The 13,279-nt window shown below is 42.7% G+C and overlaps 1 protein-coding gene across 1 annotated transcript in view; it reads right to left on the bottom strand.

Annotated features, from left to right (window-relative positions):
- Positions 1-267: 267 nt before the first annotated feature.
- The window catches only part of LOC111977250 (TBC1 domain family member 24-like), an 18,769-nt gene continuing 5,757 nt past the window's right edge, over positions 268-13,279 (bottom strand). Inside the window, exons 2-7 of the mRNA XM_024006628.1 lie at positions 10,304-11,418; positions 9,036-9,194; positions 4,138-4,201; positions 3,624-3,719; positions 1,715-1,982; positions 268-1,449 (exon numbers count right to left, since the gene is read on the bottom strand). Coding sequence (XP_023862396.1) covers positions 1,286-1,449; positions 1,715-1,982; positions 3,624-3,719; positions 4,138-4,201; positions 9,036-9,194; positions 10,304-11,292 — 1,740 coding nt within the window. The 5' untranslated portion in view covers positions 11,293-11,418 and the 3' untranslated portion in view covers positions 268-1,285. The remainder of the gene's footprint in view (positions 1,450-1,714; positions 1,983-3,623; positions 3,720-4,137; positions 4,202-9,035; positions 9,195-10,303; positions 11,419-13,279) is intronic.

Below are 13,279 nucleotides of genomic sequence, written 5' to 3'. Positions count from 1 at the left end.
CAGTATATTAACAAGTTGATTTCAAATAGTATTTTATGCTAGAGGTTACATTTTCATAGCTATGCTTACCAAGCCAACTAGGCAAGTTTCCTGGATACTAGTCAGACGGGCTAATATTTAGATTCTGGGTCAATTGATTGCGAAAGGCATCTGACAAGTTTATGTGACAGGGTTCAAGAAACTACTCCCCTCCTTTCACCCCGTAGTCAGAGTAAGAACAGTAMGGTGGATATGTAAGCAAAGCTAGCAAAAAAAACTATGAAATGATTACATGACAGAGACAAATGTCACAAAGTGTATTACTTTCACATGTACAGTTGAAGTCGGATGATCTGTAATTTGTCAATCAATACTTCACTGGAGGACTTTCTTCAATACAACAGATATTCAATGATATACAGTTGAGTCTCTGCACAAGAACGTACATATTCTGCAATTTTTTGGGATGATATTGTTTGTAGGACGGATAGAGAAAGACAGATGAATACTGCATTACTTACACAGATAGCTTTACCACAGATTGTGCACCTAAATGACGAGGGACGTGGATATGGTCTTCATCTCACCCGATAACCCTTTCACACTATCAATAAAACACATTCAAAGAACAATATTCACATACTTTACAAAYGGGCCTCTCTAATGTACTGCTGTGCTCAGAGCTAAGAGTACATCTGGTGAGAATATGGCCGCACAACAGCCACACTTCACGTTGTACAATTCATTTGAATAGACCCCAGTTCTGACAGCTGGGTAGACTGCATATGTTCGATATAGTGAATACAGGCCTTATAGGCCTACTTACCACCATTTTGGCGGTTGGTTTGGTGCATAACCAGATTGCACAAATTAAGGAGTGGATATAAAGTGAATACAGAAATTAAGTTACTTGAGTGCACAAATTAAGGAGTGGATATAAAGTGAATACAGAAATTAAGTTACTTGAGRGTGTAAAATCATGACATTTGATCATTCCAGACAAGGCCTTTTTAACAACAGAGCTGCTTTTCGCCATCAAACCCCTCCGAATGAGAGTCAACAAAAATATTAATACAATGTAATAAAACATCTGTAAAAAAAGAATCACAAATAAAAATACTTTCAGAATATGATACTTGTTTTACATGAATAAATACAAATATTTCACATTTATGTAGAATTCAATGGATAAATTAATTTGCTGGACGGAAAGGGGTTTGTTCTGATACTGCAGGTACCTTCATCAGGCCCTTGGTGGGATGTGTGTATCTCGAACTGTGTGTCTGTGTGTGTGTGTCTGTCTTATCTATCTATCTGAGGCCATGGTGTCCTTGAAGCCCCACACCTCCAGCAGGGCCACCTGGAAGCTCTCGGTGGAGCAGAGCGGCGGGTTGTCAAAGGTGGTGCAGCGGGCTGTGCGTCCGTGGTTTAGCTCACTGTCGATGTACAGCGCGTTGCCCTCGCCTCCCCCTGGCAGGAGACAGAACAGCAGGAGTTAAGACAGGGAAATGATCTTAATCTAGATAAGTGAACTGGACAATCGGATTCATCAATTAAGGGAGAGAGACGCAGGGTGAGAAGAAGAAGAGAGGCACAGAGGAACAGGCAAGGGCCACAAGGATCTTCAGTTAGTTTAATTGTGGCACTGTCCTTATCAAAGACTGATATAGACCTGAGAACATCTTACACACTCTGGCTAGTTTGATCGATTAAGAACAAGAAGAACTCCACTCACCCACTATGATGGAGTCAAAGTTGCCCGCCATGAACATGGAGGTGTTCCTGGAGTTGAGATGGAAGTGTCGGGCTGAGAGGAAGGGCGACAGGCGATCAGATGGGTCAGCGGCTGGCCTCTCCACGGGAAGGCTGTCGCCTCCCGAGTTCTGCTTGCCGGGGGGAGCCTCGTCCTCGGCAGGGACCTCACTGCTCTGGGCCTTGATGGTGGAGGCCAGCTCCGGGTGACGGATCACCACCCACTCATACCTCTCCATCTCCGGCTTCAGCTACACCGACAAAAACGGGAGGAATGCTCACGTTTGTGGGTTGACGTTCATCATTAAAATATAATTACTCGAACAGGAATACCCTTTCAAGTCAATGTTGTGTGATGGGTGGACTGACTGGTGGCCATTTTCATTACATCTCTATGATCTTCATACTGGAGGGGTTACCTTGAATCTTTCAGATGCAAGCTGAACACTGAATACTCTGTCAGAATTGGTGCTTTTTCATTCCCTTGATCCCTCTCCCCAGCCTCTCTCTCTCTCTCTCTCCATGCATGTCTGATAGAACTCGATCCTTATCTTATTGTATGTGGTGTCAGGTGAGGGCCTTATCAGGTGGCATTGTACTGTTAGGCTCCAGTTACATGAGTTTCCGTTGAGTGTGCGTGTGTATCTATGTGGGGCATTGTCCACAGGCAAAGCAACAGAGCACACAGCTGCACATCATCCACACCACAGCAGTTTAATAGTTCACGCTAGGACTTGGAATTTAAGCTATTTCTAGCTCAGGTACACTCAGCAAAACCTCTCTAAAGTTTACATAACATTTTGTTATATCACTCATTTTGGATCTGATATGCCCCTCCGTTCAGTGGGTGGAGGCCAGACTTGTGATAAGGAGGCTAATTATTGTGACGGGCTGAAAAAAACTATTTATAAGTCTTGCCCCCTGGTTCCCACTCTTAGTCACTTCTTTGACAATTCTGAGGCGAAATTACACTGAACAAAAATATAAAACATAACATGTAAAGTTTCATGTTCCATACGCACAAAACGCTTCTTTCTCTCAAATGRTGTGCACAAATTTGTTTACATCCCTGTTAGTGAGCATTTCTCCTTTGCCAAGATAATCCATCCACCTGACAGGTGTGGAATATTAAGAAGCTGATCAAACAGCATGATCATTACACAGGTGCACCCTGTGCTGGGGACAATAAAAAGGCCACTCTAAAATGTGCAGTTGCCACAGATGTCTCAAGTTTTGAAGGAGCATGCAATTGGCATGTTGACRGCAGGAATGTCCACCAGAGCTGTTGCCAGAGAATGTAATGTTCATTTCTCTACAATAAATTGCCAGAAAATGTAATGTTAATTTCTCTACCATAAGCCGCCTCCAACGTTGTTTTAGAGAATTTGGCTMTACATCCAACTGGCCTCATAACCGCCGTCGTGTGGGCTAGCAGTTTTCTGATGTAAACTTTGTGAGCAGAGTGCCCCYTGGTGGCGGTGGGGTTTTGGTATGGGCAGGCATAAGTTACCGACAACGAACACAATTGTATTTTATCGATTGCAATTTGAATGCACAAAAKTACCATAAGTGATCCRGAGGCCCATTGTGAGGCCCATTTTCTTTAAGTTATCTGTGACCAACAGATGCATATCTGTATTCTCAGTCATGTGAAATCCATAGATTAGGGCCTAATGAATTGATTTCAATTGACTGATTTCCTCATATATAACTCAGCAAAATCAAWGAAATTGTTGCGTTTATATTTTTGTTCAGCATATATGGGACGCACCCAAAGGAATTCCCAAAACATGCTACTCCTCAAAAATAATACATAAAAGCAAAGAATGGTGGGTTCACGTAGCCTAATTGGATGAGGTAAATGAAAGCGAATCGGGAAATAAACAACTCACCCTGAAGACGAAACATTCTCCGGTCCCAAAGAAGCCYAGTTTGTTCCCGCCTCGCTTGCGCTCCTCCCAATCTGTAGAGAGGAAGGCTCCACATACCTGGATAGACAATGCAGGGCATGGTGAGAGGGTGTATTACAGTAGCATCAATGGGAGAAGTGGGATAGAAAATAAAAGGATGGGACTATGTTAGAAGGCATAGGAGAATAGGAAAATAGGGATAGGACAGTTTGAGACAGGGTTGCACCCAAAAACTTGTTTTATTCAGTCACAATGAAATGGTTATTATTAGAAGTAGATACTGCATACTGTACATGTATCCATATATGTCATTATAGGTCTTTACCATATCAGTATGATTGAAAAACTGACTCAACTGTAGTTTTAAAACACTTGATCCTCCATGTCATAATCCTGTGAGCTCGATAGTTACTTGTCTATTCCTGTGGTTGTCATTATGTTGCTACATGAGGGGGTAAGGGCACACACAAGCTGTACGTGTGTGTAAGGTCCCTACGTCAGCTTCGCAGGTCCGGATGAGTAGCAGAGTGGGCTCATACCCTTCAACATGAGCGTAAAACCTGGGACAAAAGGAATGGACAACCACGATTACATATCACATCACTTACACAATCTGGCCGTGCATGCGTGCAAATATCTATATGAAAAACACACACGCTTCCCTTTATCAATCACGTTGGATCTTAAAGATGAGAAAGAAAAAAGGAAGGGCGTTGGATCTTAAAGATGAGAAAGAAAAAAGGAAGGGCGTTGGATCTTAAAGATGAGAAAGAAAAAAGGAAGGGGGAACTTTTCAACTGAAAATGCAACAAAATTACATTTAGCCTACAGCATGATACATTCCATAAGTGTTTTAGAGTCAGATTTAAATTAATAGTCAGATTTAGATATTTTTTTATAATCATACTGCAGGTCAATTATTGCTATGTAGCATTATTCAGAAAATTAAACCATTCCCTATTGAAAAACCAAATGTGTGAATTTGAGTCTGAAAGATCAGCATTTTTCACTAGCTGTATGATAGTCTTTATGGCCACTAGTGATGTACTTTGGATAGCTCTGACCGACTCTACAACGACAAGGATAKGGGCATTGCTGATTCATAACTGAARCTTGACTAATAAATSAGACTTTGATACCAATTCTTGGTAAACAATCTGAAAACAAAAAAGCACTGCAAAATCATGGACATTTTCATTTTCAAAGACATTCAAATTACAAATGAACTTACTCTACTAATTGTCTGTGCGGTTGGTCCTTCAGCTGCTCCTAATTTGAGTGAAAATATCCACAGGAAAATATTGTTTACCCAAAGCGTCGGTACTGAAGATAACATTTCTATCAACTGGTACAAAACCATGTGAACATCATTCAGGATACATGCATCGCGAGCATGTACCTCCGTCTTGTGGTTGTGCCTTCGGTCATYAGCAAACACATGTTCATGGCCACACACAGACCAGCGTTTTGAAGTCTGTTTAATAATACTTTCCTGTGGATATTTTGTCTCAAATTTCAAATTTCAAGTTCAAATATATTTAACAATGGCAGGAAAATAAAACCAATGCATGGATTAATGTCATACCTTGTCCATAGACTGCTTACTGGGTAAGGAAACCAATTTGTTATTTGTAATTTGGGTGAACTATCACTATAAAGTCCCAAAATGGATGTAGCCTACCAATTGCAGATTGCCCCTTTATGGTAAGGTAGGTATGGTAGCCGAGACTGTAGGGAAAGGTACAGAGTAAGATAAGTATGGTAAACTGGGCCCAATACAGGGTAAAGTAGGAAGTGAACCAATGGGTRGGGCATGGCGACATTACAGCATAGCGACGATAATATTGCATATCTGCGGTGATAGAGCCTTTCGGTGATATGAAAATGTTGCTATAATCATGTAAATGTACCATGGCTTTATTAAAAAATAAWTAAAGTAACCTTTATTTAACTAGGCAAGTCAGTTAAGAACAAATTCTTATTTAGTAGAGAGAATGATTTATTTCAGCTATTATTTTTTTCATCACATTCCCAGTTGGTCAGAAGTTTACATACACTTGATTAGTATTTGGTAGCATTGCCTTTAAATTGTTTAACTTGGGTCAAATGTTTCGGGTAGCCTTCCAAAAGCTTCCCACAATAAGTTGGGTGAATTTTGGCCCATTCCTCCTGACAGAGCTGGTGTAACTGAGTCAGGTTTGTAGTCCTCCTTGCTCACACATGCTTTTTCAGTTCTGCACACACATTTTCTATAGGATTGAGGTCAGGGCTTTGTGATGGCCACTCCAATACCTTGACTTTGTTGTCCTTAAGCCATTTTGCCACAACTTTGGAAGTATGCGTGGGGTCATTGTCCATTTGGAAGAACAATTTGCAACCAAGCTTTAACTTCCTGACTGATGTCTTGAGATGTTGCTTCAATATATCCACATAATTTTCTTCCTCATTGACGCCATCTATCTGTCTCTTATACACATCTAGATGTGTATAAGAGACAGGTCCCCATGTGCAGTTGCAAACCGTAGTCTGGCTTTTTTTTTATGGCGGTTTTAGAGCAGTGGCTTCTTCCTTACTGAATAGCCTTTCAGGTTATGTCAATATAGGACTCGTTTTACTGTGGATATAGATACTTTTGTACCGGTTTCCTCCAGCATCTTCACAAGGTTCTTTGCTGTTGTTCTGGGATTGATTTGCACTTTTCGCACCAAAGTARGTTCATCTCTAGGAGACAGAACGCGTCTCCTGCCTGAGGGATATGACGGCTGCGTGATCCCATGGTGTTTATAATTGCGTATTATTGTTTATACAGATGAACGTGGTACGTTCAGGCGTTTGGAAATTGCTCCCAAGGATGAACCAGACTTGTGGAGGTCTATCATTTTTATTCCGAGGTCTTGGCTGATTTCTTTTGATTTTCCCATGATGTCAAGCAAAGAGGCACTGAGTTTGAAGGTAGGCCTTGAAATACATTCACAGGTACACCTCCAATTGACTCAAATGATGTCAATTAGCCTATCAGAAGCTTCTAAAGCCATGACATCATTTTCTGGAATTTTCCAAGCTGTTTAAAGGCACAGTCAACTTAGTGTATGTAAACTTCTGACCCACTGGAATTGTGATACAGTGAATTATAAGTGAAATAATCTGTCTGTAAACAATTGTTGGAAAAATTACTTGTGTCATGCACAAAGTAGATGTCCTAACCGACTTGCCAAAACCATAGTTTGTTTACAAGAAATTTGTGGAGTGGTTGAAAAACGAGTTTTAATTACTCCAACCTAAGTGTATGTAAACTTCCGACTTCCGACTTCAACTGTATAATGGGTTATCATAAACTATGGAGCTAGACAGGATTATCTAGGTTTATGCCTTGGCGCCATCTATGGGCTGAATGTTACATGGATGGACCAGTTATCGCTCTCCTTTCAAAACGTGGTTAGATATATATACTTCAAGTATTACTAACTATACAATATATTCCTAGGAGAAGTCGATGTAATGTAACAACCAAAATCGTGTTATTTAGTCTACAGTAGTCTACAGATCAGGCTGAAGGTTGTTGGCTAGGGCTATTGAAATAATCAAATCATATTTTCTCTAGCCAACAACCATTTGGCCAAATGTCCAAATGATAAAACATAATTGTAATGCATTACAAATCAAGGAATAACAAAAGTTGATTKAACTTTTCTTTTTCTGTTTTATTTCAGAAATGGAGCCCAGGAGTCCATTTCCAGGGGTTTTATTTTTAGTCAGCTTATAAAACTTCTGTATTTGCCCCCCATTTATTGATAAATCCCCCATCATAGTAATACCCCCCCCCCCACCCCCACTAAAATGGTTTCAACCATTTCTGTCAACCCTATTCGCGCTACGGCTAGGCAGTAGGCTTGTATTTGGCTGATGATCTGTGAGGTGAAAGCATTTTATTTGCTTTGTGATTGATCAAAAACTGTAAACAACTCGTCAAGTCATGTGGTCCGGTCCGTGTATACACTGTAACAAGCACATGCAGATTTGTAATAAGCTGAAAGGTGGTCAAACTAAGTTGATATTTTCAAGCCATCTTTGACTTGGTTTATTTGCGTCTTATGCCATGTTCAAAACAACTGAGAACTCTGAAAAATACAAAGTAAAATCATGACATCAGTGATCTTCAGGTCGGAAAGCCGGAGCTCTAGAAAGAGGCACAGCGTTGGAATTCCGAGTCGGAGCAATACCCCCCCCCCCTCCGGGTTCCCAGTTGTTTTGAAATCACTGAAGTCGGAGATTTCCGATGTCCAAGTTGTTTTGAATTCGGCATTATAGTGAATGGCATTCTGGGATTAGGGAGTTTTCGCTTGTCAATCAAACAAACACAGCTGCCATCATAAAGAATTGAGTTGTTCTTTTCTAAACAACATTACATTYGTCCCTTGTGCTCACCAGAGATGTGGTACATTGTAAACAAGTCTAGCGGTTAGGTCGCTAACTTCTGTTTAGTTTTTTTGTCAGCACAACCTGTTATTTAGACTGGTTTATGGAATGAGTTTGGCTGTGGATGTGTTCCATGTGATGCTTGGATGATGAAGATGGGATTTATATTTTACAATAAACTGTCAAATTGAGGAATAAAGTTTGAGACCTTTATTTTCCATCAGTACAAAAAAATATTTAGATGCTGTTCAGACAACAATGGTGTTTAGTTGCATCATACGTTCTGTTGCTACTGTTCCAATCACATATTTCAGATCGTTCGCTGCAGGGTCCACTCAAKAATGATCACAAATATGTGATCGTACTCGTCAAAGGTTTAAGAGGGTTCACTAGGCCTACGCTTTGCTATTGCAGAGCAAGTGGTCAATATTACATTATGTGAGTACCATACATGACTGTGTTTTTGGTCACTTTACCRGAAAAATTMTGGGACACAGACCATCATGAACAACTACCATGCGTTCACGTTTCACTCTATGCTACTAGTAGAAAACCATAGTKGTTTTTTCATTGTACTACCATGGTGCATTTTTGTACCATGGTAGTACAATGAAAAAAAATGTTTGTCACTACCATGGCAGAAGTATACTGTGGTATTTGCACCCGTACCATGGTATTTTCTGCCACGGTAGTGACAAAAAAACATGATAGTACTCTGGTATTTTTCCCATTGTACTACCATGGTAGTGGTGCAAGCTGCATAGTCTGTATAGAAATGTAGGTCAATTATTTCTACACAGTTTCAATTTGGTTTTAGTCATTTCAATGTAGATTGAGCCCTTTTTCCCCCATGAAAACACCTGTGGGGCCACATTGGATCGTTATTTGACACCCTTGGTCTAGTGCTTAGCCTAGGCTGCAGGATAAAGTGGCTACAATGAGACTGGCAAAGTGGGTACAAAAGTGGGCAGTAAGTACCTGTTGAGGCTGCAGCCATGGGTCGAGGTGGTGAAGAGGAGCTGCGGTTCGCATAGGGCGAAGCGCTCGGGGATCCACGACCAGATGTCCTTCATCTCCTTGGCGCTGACTACCTCKGAGGAGAAGGTGTCCGGGTTCAGAGCCAGCTGCACGTTCCGCCTATCGCCACGGTAACCGGCCAGGAAGGAGAAGTCTACTTTGTTAGTAACACAAAAACTCCCGATTGGAGAGTCAAAGAAGTCTTTGTACAGTATGTAGGGCCATGACGTTGTGGTAATGGAAGGTTCGTGTGGTATTTTCCAAGCTTGTCTGAGCACATCATGGTTGTTGTTGTTGGAAATGTACAACTCTTGACCTAAAAAGGGCCACAGCGTGAGCTGGACATTATCCAACAGCACCTAATTCAGACCTCTCAAACAAGGTGATTGGACCAGCTAATCAGTCTGGGACTTTAATTAGGCCTACTCAATTGAGTGTTGAGGAGAAGCAAACGCCTGCAGTGTTTTTAAGGTTTGACTATGGTACTGTGTATTATGTCCAGATCTTGTTTCCTGGTCACTTATAGATTAGGATACTTTACAGAAAATATGGACAAGGTTCCTAATACAATTTATCACTGAGGGAGGTCAGCTCAAGTGTTAACAGGTAATGAGAGAGAGTGGAAAGAGAGAGAGGGAGGAGACACCTACCTCAGGCTAACAGAGCCAAGTTCATGGGAGAATGGAGGAGCATGAGCAGTAGACGACACATGGACACGTGTAAAGGTGTAAATGGAAGAAGACGGCGGATGGGGGAAAAAAATGGACAGCAAAGGAAAAAAAGAGAACAAAAAAGGTGCACAGAAACTATYAACAGAAAGGTGAGAAATGAATCGATGACAAAAAGCAAGCCAGAGCCACAACAGGAAAAAGAGCAAGCAAACTAAAAACAGAGAATCAATTAGACAATCCAAATGCTTTTAGCAGCAGGTCGTACCACCTTTATATAGCCAGGAACATTGGCCACCTCTCACTGGTGGCTAATGAGGTCATGCACAGTTTTGCAAGCGCATGCCTCTCATCCTGATTTGGTTTATGGCCTGTTGCCCTTAGAACCATGTCTAATGTTTATTTACGCTGCCATTAGCTAAGGCGCTACCATGGCATTAGCAGAAGCACTAGCATCCATTGCTTCTGACTTCCATTGATTTGAGTTGTAAACTATTCTTTTTCTTTATATGTAAATTAGACCCAATAGAACTGATGCTGTCACTAGCCCTGCTCACTCACCTCTTCTGTTTGACGGTGATGCCCTTCTGCTGCAGCGATTTCTCGTTGGTGAGCTGCAGGAGGGTGATCTCTTTGCGACTGAACAAGCGGATAGAGAAGGCCTTCTCCAGCAGCTTGTCCGGGGTGATGTAGGAGCTGATGGCTTTGACGAAAGCCTGGATCTCGGCCTTGACCCCTGCAGAGTCCTGTTTCTGMCCCTCTGATTGCTGTGTTCCATCCCTGGCCTTCTGCTTGCGGTAGAACTTGAGCAGGGCCAGGGCAACGCGGTACAACACCTTGTATCCTTCCACCAGGAAGACYTCTAGGACCCTTGCCACGTGGCTGAAGGGCAGGTCACCTAGCACCCAGCGCTGCCAGTCCGAGTACACCTCCACCACGTCCTGCACTGTAGCCACTATGAGCTTGTGGGCTGCCGGGCAATACTTGTTGGCCAGGTCGCCAAAGGTCATGAAGCTGGACTCATAGGCCAGGAAGGTCTGGTCTACAAAGCGTTGGCCCGGCTCATTGCAGGCCAGCAGACGGCTGATGTGCTCGAAGCACTGGGCCTCGTTGGCACTGAAGTGCAGCAGGAGGGCTGTCATCGCGGGCAGCGCCGGGCAGTGCGAGATYTCCGGGAACTGTTCCGCCAGACAGGAGATGACCCGGTGGACGGCGGTCACTGCGTCTGCCTTGAGGCAGTAGTGCGGCACAGCGCTGCCGTCCACAAAGTCTGGCAGTGGGATGGAGGACAAGGCTTTTTTACCTGTGTCGTCGCCCATGAGGTCGCGGTAGACCTCGGCGTCAGGTGTCACGGTTCGACAGGGGATTGCCTTAATGAGTTGCTGGTAGACCTGGGCACGGAGCTTGTGGTTCTTGGACCAYTGGCCCTGCCTGGCCAGCTTTTTGAGCTCCACGGGGTCCTTAACGTCCAATTTGGAGGTGCCACTGCTCTTGGCCATGTCCCCCATTTGGGTCCAGTCCACAAAGCAGCCATAGTCCTCCTCAGCCATGGCTGCAGAAGCTTCTGGACTGCAGCTGAGGGGTCTGGTCTGGAATATAGCCTAGTCTAACTAGCCTTCTGTGCTCCTCACAAAAGATATGTCAAGGGTGTGTTTCTCAACCGCCCATGATGTTCACTGTATGTGAGGGGTAGAGAGGAGGAAAGAATGAGTTTCTGTAAAAATAACATATTGTCTTGCTTGACATTTATCTCACTGCTAAAGCACCTGCAACGACCAAGCTCCGAACTAAGCTAACTGCTCCTTTGAGTGTACCCATGTCTCTCCCCTCTGACATGACTGACTCTCAGTAATTCTATCCACTGCCTAAGACCATGAGTCAGACAGCTTATATGTTTGTGCATGTTTGGTTGTCAGTGGTTATATGCACAAACGAGTGTTTAAAATCAGGTGGCAGTAAAGAGGAAAGGGGCAACTCAAAAGCAAAATGCAGGAGTGCAAGGCAGCATACAGAAACTAGAAATTAGGACAGTAGGAAGCCTGGCAAGGGCTACAAACCATCACAGGCTACAAACCAGAGACATTGTATGACCTTCAAAAACGACCTTGCTTTTGCAAATTATTTGAACAGTTTCTATTGTAGGTTTGACGTGTGATTTTGCATCGCAGCAGAAAGTGGCCTTGGACAGTATAGACAGCATACCAGCTGTTGATATACAGATCTCTGTGAATGACATCAAMCAATACTTTCAACGTGTCAACCCACGAAAACCACATGGTCCAGACGGCGTCASCAGCAAGGCACTTCAGGCACGCGCAGACCAGCTCGCATTACCGTTTCAGAAGCTGTTCCAGCTGTCACTGAACAGTGGGATAATTCCAGACTTATGGAAGAAGTCGCTGATTGTCCAAATACCTAAAAACAACAGGCCCCAAAAAATTATGATTTACGCCCTGTAGCCCTGACATCTGTACCTATGTTTTGAAAAAATTATTCAAAAACGAAATTCTTTCTGGTCTCTCATCCCAATTAGACTCACCCACCGTGCCTCCAGGAGTGTTGATGATAAGTTACTCGTCATGCTGAACAATATCTACAAACATTCAGAAAAGGCAAATAGCCTCGTGAAAATTGTATTCATTGACTTCAGTAGCGCGTTGAACACCATTCAACCCCACCTACTGGTGATAAGCTGGTGAATTTGGGTGTCAAGCTGGTGAATTTGGGTGTCAACTCTCTACTGATCAAGTGGATTAATAGGTTCCTTGTGAACCGRACTCAACAAGTGAAGTTCAACTCCGCCATCTCTACATCTAGAACGGTGAATACGGGAGCCCCTCAAAGTTGCCTACTGTCACTGATATTGTACACAAACAATTGTCAAACCTCTGACGCAAACCACACATTTTTTTTGTACGTAGACGACACCACTGTTGTGGGTTTCCTCCACCCAGACCAAGCCTCMCTTCAAGGTTTTGACAGAGAAACGGCAAAATTCATCCAGTGGTATCAACCCACGAAAATCATATGGTCCGGACGGCGTCAGCAGCAAAGCACTTCAGGCAAGCTGTTCCAGCTGTCACTGAACAGTGGGATAGTTCCAGACTTATTGAAGAAATTCAATGACTGTGCCTTTGGAAAGATAAAGAAATTGCAACAGGATTTTTACGCAAACTGAACCATTTGAATGTCGACCGCCATATCTTAAAAATGTTCTATAAATCTTTTCAACGCCGATACCGATTATTGGAGGACCAAAAAAAGCCGATACCGATTAATCAACCAATTTTTATATATATACACTGCTCCAAAAAATAAAGGGAACACTTAAACAACACAATGTAACTCCAAGTCAATCACACTTCTGTGAAATCAAACTGTCCAATTAGGAAGCAACACTGATTGACAATAAATTTCACATGCGGTTGTGCGAATGGAATAGACAAAAGGTGGAAATTATAGGCAATTAGCAAGACACCCCCAAAAAAGGAGTGATTCTGCAGGTGGTGACCACAGACAACTTCTCAGTTCCTATGC

The sequence above is a fragment of the Salvelinus sp. IW2-2015 genome, linkage group LG17 (genome assembly GCF_002910315.2).
Source record: "Salvelinus sp. IW2-2015 linkage group LG17, ASM291031v2, whole genome shotgun sequence".
NCBI classification, from domain to species: domain Eukaryota; kingdom Metazoa; phylum Chordata; class Actinopteri; order Salmoniformes; family Salmonidae; genus Salvelinus; species Salvelinus sp. IW2-2015.
Note: the sequence above shows the minus strand (reverse complement) of the source record. Positions and strands in the feature narration are given on the sequence as shown.